This window comes from Neltuma alba, unplaced genomic scaffold (genome assembly GCF_004799145.2).
Source record: "Neltuma alba isolate B1F8T4 unplaced genomic scaffold, ASM479914v2 tig00012763_pilon, whole genome shotgun sequence".
Lineage (NCBI taxonomy): Eukaryota > Viridiplantae > Streptophyta > Magnoliopsida > Fabales > Fabaceae > Neltuma > Neltuma alba.
The window spans coordinates 984,647-992,638 of NW_021637174.1; the positions used below are offsets into that span (position 1 = coordinate 984,647).

The 7,992-nt window shown below is 30.5% G+C and overlaps 1 protein-coding gene across 1 annotated transcript; it reads left to right on the forward strand.

Moving 5' to 3' along the window:
- The first annotated feature begins 6,444 nt into the window (after positions 1–6,444).
- LOC114730709 (uncharacterized) lies at positions 6,445–7,196 on the forward strand. The gene has a single exon (XM_028917817.1). It carries the CDS (start codon positions 6,461–6,463, stop codon positions 7,046–7,048), a length of 588 nt encoding a protein of 195 aa, XP_028773650.1. The 5' UTR covers positions 6,445–6,460; the 3' UTR covers positions 7,049–7,196.
- The last annotated feature ends 796 nt before the right edge of the window (positions 7,197–7,992 follow it).

The window sequence follows — 7,992 nt, forward strand, 5'->3', positions numbered from 1 at the left end:
CAAAAGTGTTTTTATGGTTTACAAGTAAATATATAAAAGAGTTTGTTTTGTTTTGCGAAAAAGTATTTTTTAGAAGCACGTTTGAAGATTATCACAAAACAATGTCCCAAGTTGAAAATACCGAGGATAACACTGTTCTTGCCTGAATTACTTGTGTCCAACTGATTTTATCTTTTGAGGTGGGATTGTATATTTTCATCTCATCAAGGAAGAAAACAAATGTAATAGGTAAGTGTCATTTAAGAATTGGACCAGACAGGATTGGAAAAAAAGTGACAGATGAAATGAACCATGGATCTAGCTTTTGAAGTATATATACATGTATTTGATTTCTACAACAAATAATTGTCATACATGATACTGAAGAGAATTTTAACGATGTAAACCAAATTAAATAATGTTTCAAATTTCTACAACAAATAATTTATCATATATAATACTGAAAATATGTACGTAAGCAAGTAATTAAGTAGACAAAAAAATAAATAATTCAATTATTAAAATGAGCCATTGAGGCCCCATATGTTAAAAAAAAATAATAATAATAGAAGGTCCAATGGACGTTAAAAAGGAGTGAATGAGAGTGAAGATTATTAGAGGCCAAATGTGAAAACAAACACTAGATGATCCGGCCTAAAATTGTAATGGGCCAAGCCCATACCATTTTAATTATTTAAGTTTAAACTTGGGAACTCCTACAACAGGGACCTGCTCCTAATGCTGATGAGGTGGAGGCCCAATATGTCATTCAATTTTTGTTTTTGGTAAGAATATGTCATTCAATTTAGGCTAAGGGATGCGGTTCTCCCTAAAGGTGAGGCCTAATGAACGGCCCATTAAGCATCGAGAACTATTTGTTGCCTTTTAGTTTTGTATTCATACTTGGCCTGATGTTTTTTCTAATACAAATCATATATGTTAACAATCACAAAATTAACAAAATAAAATGAAATGAAACAAAATCACATAATTTTCAACCCTTGATAGAATGAAAACCTAAATAAAAGATGGACTAACTCAAGTAAGAATTTAATATTCCTCTGATCCTAAATATAAGATCCATTTTGTAAGAATTTAATAGGACTCTTTTTATAGTGTAAATTATACTATAAAAAAAGTCTTATATTTAGGATCAGAAGAGTATCTTGTAATGAATTCAAGCACAAAATTGGATAAGCTGAATATTTTATATAGTCACAAAATTTTATATTATCACTATAGAATTTATTAAATTTGTTTTTTTTTAATTTCAAATAACAATAAACCAACTTGGGCTTCTCCCCCAATCTTCTCGATTTATCTTTTTCCATCTTTTCCGCTGGCAAATTGATTAGAATTATCTTCAACTTATTTTAAGTTTTGATTTGATGAAGCTTAGAGCGCAAAGAGTTTTGCCTATCCCAACAAGTTTTAAGTTTCTTTTAACATTCCATTATTTTTTAATCCTCACGAAGGGTTTTCTTCATCTTTAAAATTTTCAATGAATTGACCAAAATTTGGTTCACATGATCAATTGGTGACTTCAATACGACAATTTAATTTAGAATTAAATAATAATGAAGGAGTTATATGTGAGCATGAAAGGAGGGTCAACTTGCACATCTTGTCTCAAGCTCTTAGGCATAGCCATGTGCTAATTTGTGACAGTTTGAGTTAAATATTGTATTTGACACTTTTTATTACAAGTTACCTTTAATAATGTTTAAATGGATCGTTATTATTGTATTACTACTGCACCAAACATAATTAAAAATAAATAAATTCTAGAAAAAAAATTTTTGGATCTTAAAACTTTATAGTCACTTTCAATAATCTCAAACTCTCAACGTGATTAAAAATGATATTTGAAAAGAAAATTGTAATATCAATTATATGCTACACCCATAGAGGGTGTGTATCTGCTATGACAATTTTTTTTTTTTGGGAAATTTTAAGATCTGAATGCAGAAATTATAATTATTGTTATGAAGATATAGTCAATAAACAAATTATTTAAGAAAAAAATCAAGATATTTTAAAATTTATTATATGAAATTCTAAAATAAAACTATCCACACAATACAAATCTGTCACAAAAGATCATGGTCCTCCGGTACTTAGGGTGTGTTTTGGATGAAACAAATCGTGTTTGGAAAAGTGATTCTGGAGAATAGATTCTGTAGAGAATAGATTTTGTGGAGAATAGATTCTGAAAAAAAGTGATTCTGAGAAGTGAGAGTGTTTGGATGGTTATTACAGAAGCACTTTTTTACATGTCAAAATTACCAAAAAGGGTATAAGTTTAATTTGATAATTATATAAGGAATAGATTTTATGATATATTTGATTTGAGGAAATAAAATTGTTAATGAAAAAATTTTTGTAACATAATTAATAATATATAATATAATATAATTAATACATAATAATATGTGTATATATATTTATAAAACATAATATTAAATATGTTTATAGAAAATTGAATTTTTTTTTGGCTAACAGATAATTAATTATTTTCTTTAAAGATTTTTTAAACGTGAAAATATATATTTTTTAGAGTAATTAATTAATTAATTAAAACAAAAGGGAGCAAAGTGCGCGCCACCCCCAACCTAATATACTAATCTTCATCTTGGCGGAGAAGCTGAACACGAGGCGAAGCGGGCTGAGGAGAACACGCCGAACGAGCAAAGAACGAAACACACACACACGCGGGACGACGGCTGGGAAAAACAGGGGACCGAAGCACGAACACAAGACGGAGACGCTGCGCGACGGCAGAGGGGGAACCTCCCTTCATCACCATCGTCTTCATCCCTTCTTCTTCTCAGCCCGACCACAGAACCAGCGACGGCACGAGCTCGACGAACCAGTGAACCAGAAGCACATACTTCGACGGGAAGAATTTCAGACCTGAAGAGCGAAGCACCAGAAGAGTTTTCGACCGACTGGAATGGAAGGAGCTCTGAAGTTTCGACCGACTGGAATTGAAGCCAGAAGATAATTGAAGCCGGGGCTGATCGGTCATGTGAGGAGGGCCCACCATCAGCCTTCAATAATGGAGCCAGAAGCGGACGAAAAAGCTTCTTGATGAAACCATGGTTTAAATATTTGGAAGGCTGTTTGGGTAGCATTTTCCCCAAACCAGGGTTTGGGGTGCTACCCAGAGCCTTAATATAGAAGTATATAACACAAAATTTGTTGCAGCAAAATAATTCAGAAATATTTCAATTTTTTTGCAACCATGAATATTGCAATAGAATAATACTCTTTCGGTCCTTAATATAAAATTCAATTGTTAAGTTAATTTTGGTTCTAAATTTTGTTTTTAAAAATTTTTTTCTCTAAATATAAGACTTATTTCTCATATTTATCAATTTTTTCTAAATTACCCCTATGAATACTCTCTTAACAATAATTAAGGGAGGGGGGAAGGATATAAGAAAGTTGATTGGTGTTTAGGAAAAAAAAATTATAATTAACTAACCTGACTTCTTTAATCTAATCAAATTAGTTAAATAAGTCTTATATTAAGGACCAAAAGAGTATATCTACTGCATATCTGTTACAAAAGCTAAATGTGTCAAAAAATCTGTTACTAAAAGATCCTTCTCTCAAAATTTCATCGCAAATTTACTTTTATTTAATTTTGCCGTTATATGAATTAAATATTTATAATAACTGCTAAATATTTTGGTCATTACTTCTTAATGGGTAAATCATGGATGTTTGAAATGCGGAAGCATTTCTCCAGTTGCCAAGTTGAAAAGCATTTTCTCAAAAAGTTGAGGTTTATAAAGTCAACTTTCAGACCAACTTGGTAATTTTGTCATTATAAAGTCAAAAATCATTAAAGCCATTTGCTTTTTCTTTCTTTCTTTCTTTTTTCATCATAATTGTCTGGTTAATTACCAACTAACTAATTTATAAAAAAAAGCAACTTATAATTCAATTTGAAACTAAAAGTATTTCTTATAAACAGGCCGGAGATAGTATCATTTTAAAGGTATTTCTGCTATTGTTTATGAGTTGTGATATATATACTGATTTTTTTACGTTAGTTCAAGCTTATAAAGTATAAAATTATAAATTGGACACAAGATACTACGTTTGTGTGCCAAGTTCAAACTTTCAATTGGGTTAAATATGATTATCAGTTCTTACAATTTGATTTAATTTTAGTTTTGATCCTTATGGTTTCACAAGGATTTAGTCTATAAGTATAAGGACTAAAATCAAAATTCGTTTAAAAATATAAGAATTATTTGTTAAACTCAAACTAAAAAATATACTATGAAACTATAAGAATCAAATTAAAAATTTTTTAAATGCATATTTAACCGTCTACATATTTAATAAGCACTATACTATTATTGTGAGCTCTTTTCGTTCGATAAAAGATGCCAAAAAAAAAAACAACAAAATTGGCTCTTGTCAAAAGAAAAAATAGAAAATTATAAAATTGGCAAATCAACTATGGGAAACCAATTTTAGTATTTCCTGGTCCGAAAAAATATCAATTTTTAAAGCAGTTAAAATTTCAATATCGTTGAACATCATTTATCAATCACAACGTAATGCGTCTTCTGTTGAAGGCGAATGGATCATTAGAAGATGACTTAAAAATATTAATTATATAAATATATCAAATTTATTAATTGATTAATTAATGCATGGCGTGTATGTACAAGATACCGCAAAGGCACATAGCATGAATTGCTAACAAACGCCGCAACTGCCTCTCTAAATTTATGCTCTTAAATTTAAGGTAAAGTGAAACTTTATATTAATATTTTAGTTTAATATTTTAATTTTAAATATATTTTAAATCTTATAATCCTAATATAGTAGGTAAATAACATTTTTTTTGGTTCCCATCAATATAACCGTGTAGGCCATGAATTTAGATTTTAGTATTTTAGCTTGATTTAATTAGAATATTCCTTACTAATTATGTCAACATTTAGAAAATATTTAGCTAATATTTAAAATTTAATGTTATCATTAGAATTAGGGGATGTAAAGACACATTATCAAATTAAAAAACCGACCAAAATTGTATATAGATTGTACAAAAAGATTCATGACTTTTTTAATTTTGAGAAAAATTAAAAAGAAAAAAGACTTAATAAATTATAAATGGCTATGGTATGAGGCCCCTATCAAACCTCTAAATTTGATTGTCACATTCAAATCAAATGAGAAACTTATTTAATTTGAGATGATAAATTATTTTATTAAAGAAAATAAAACAGACTAAAAATGTCTTTACAGTTACATATATAACATAAATTATTGAAACCCCTTTTGTCCCAACATAGGAAAGTCGTCGTTTCTAATATCTCAATCTTTCACTCAAAGGGCCTATCAATACACATACTTTTCATACTTTGAAAGAAATACCTTTCTGCCGGCTTGAGGCTAAACGACAATTAATTAACATTAAGTGTGAAATTAAAATTAAAATTAATAACATATAAAGTTGCAAGAGCCACATCCTATTAAAAAATTCTAATAAAATTAAACCCAGTATAATATTAAAAACCACTAATAATTATTGGTCAAGTGGGAGATATTCCATTTCTCTTAAATAAAGGGACAAACATTATGTAAGAAAAAATAAAAATAAGTTTATTTTTAACTTAATCTCGCAGAATTTCAAATTTGCCTTTAGTATAATGCCAAAAATTTATTAGATAGATATTAAAAAAAAAAAGCCTCAAAACCTACAATATATGTTTATATTTTTATAATCTTGAATATAAGTTTTTAACTTTACAAAAAGGTTTGAGATGAGTTATATTATTTATAAATAATGAATATTGTGACTTTTTGAGGATTTGATATTATACACACACACACACAAATGTATATGAAATATATTAGTATCTTATATCAACCGAGTGAAATTTGAGTATAATTAGAGTCAAGTAAAATAGGCTCTTTCACGTGAATGTTTTTTTTCTTTTTCACACGTGAGACATGGAATTAATCATAATTTTTTAAACCCTTACTCAACCTAGTAATCACGGGTGGTAGCTAGCTATAACTGATATAAACCCAAATTTATAGTGTAAATTACATTATAATTTAGATCTTATATTAACATCAGAAGTAGTATATATTATAAGATTCCTTAAGGAACTGTTTATAATTAAAACGTGGGGAGATAGTACTCGCATAGTACGGATAGATTTTTAAGTTAGAGTTCAAATATTTTTAAAAATTTTGGAAAAAAAAATAACACACAACTTGTTGATAGAGTACAGAGCATGTGTGCGTTGACTTGCTCCATTTTTCAACCTTGAAAAAAAGGCACCTCAAAATAATTGGTAGGGTAAGGTTACCTATCTAGTGGCCATTTCTTAAGCTTAAAGTTTGGATTCATCCTTTCTATATAAACCCCACTTGGAAATATCTCTATTTCACGCTTTCAAACTAAACCTTTCTTCACCAAACCATCTTGATCGATCGGATCCAGATGGGAGGTTGCGTTTCTTCTTGTAGATCCTCGTCATCGTCGAAGTCGCCGTCCTCGTCTGCGTTTAAGAATAATGTTCGTGTCGTTCATCTCAACGGCTACGTGGAAGACTTTCTGGAGCCAGTTTCAGTGAGACAACTCACCGGCGATCCTCCGAAGCACATCGTTTGTACGACGCTTCACCTTCTGGCGTCGTCGGGGACGCCGTTGAAGGCTGACGTGCGGCTCCAGCCAGGGGAGGTTTACTTTAAGCTACCGTGCTCCGTCCTGCAGGCGGATGTTTCTCCTGTCGACTTGGCCTCCCTCGCCAAGCGGCTCACTGCCATAGCTAAAACAACTACGAGTACTGTGAGCTTAGCCGAAGAGGAAAATGGAAAGCCGCCGCGGCTTGGCGGCGGCGTCCCTCTGGCGAGTCACCTTGGGTTGAGCCATAGAGATAGAGTTTCAGTATCGGCTTGGAGATTGCAAGGTGGAAGAAGGAGAGGAGGAGGAGGAAGAAGAAGCCCTTATGGCCATGGAGTTCAGCCATGGAAACCCATTTTGGATACGATCGGTGAAAGCTCGTTCAGTTCCAGATGTAGTGAATGATCTGAATCTATAATGCAAACAAAATTCATTTTTTAGTTTTGTTTTATATATATATATATATATATATATGTCATCATGATGATCCGAAAGTTGTTGTTCTTGAACATAACATCTCAAATGATAAAGGGAAGTATAGTGGAATTGCGCAGACCTTTTCTTCTTTCAACCAGCAACTTTCTGGTCCAACTTTACACGATTATGTTTATAGGTTCATTACCGGCAGGGTCTCTCTCTCTCTCTCTCTCTCTCTCTCTCTCTCACTCACACACACACAATATAATATATATATATTTAAAATGGACAAAATATACGTTTCGTTTAATCTTCAAGGACGATTTTTGTGTATGGTTGTGAGCGTATGGGGTGTTTTTTTTAGTGTTCTCTTTTAGTCTTTTACTCACATAACCAGCTTTGAATTTCTATCATATATATAAATTATTGAGTAAATTATTTTTATCTGTAAGACTTTGTGCGTCTAAATTATATAATTTTATCTTCTAGTTTGACATGTTACATACATGCATCCCTTTCTCTCCAAAAGTTAAAAAGACAAGTGTTCCAATCGATTTTTTAAAAAGAAAATATAATAATAGATGCTAAACTTTGACAAAATATTATCATGTATTTTTTATTTATAAATATGCTATAAATATCAAATTTATATAATTTAAAGAAATTAATTTTAAAATTTAAAATATGTTCATTTATGATTTTAACTTACAATAAAATAAATGATGAAGAACGAGTGTGTTTTTCTTTACAATTATTGCTTTGTAGTGGTATTATAGAAAAGTGCAGCAGAAGATCTAAGGTACTTGGATCTGCTCGTTCATCTTCTTCCTTTTATTGGTTTTGTTTTGATGATTTATGAGTTTGTAATTAAGTTGATTTTTGAAACATCAGAATGATGTTTATTATTGATTTTTACTCTATTGCTGTCCAGG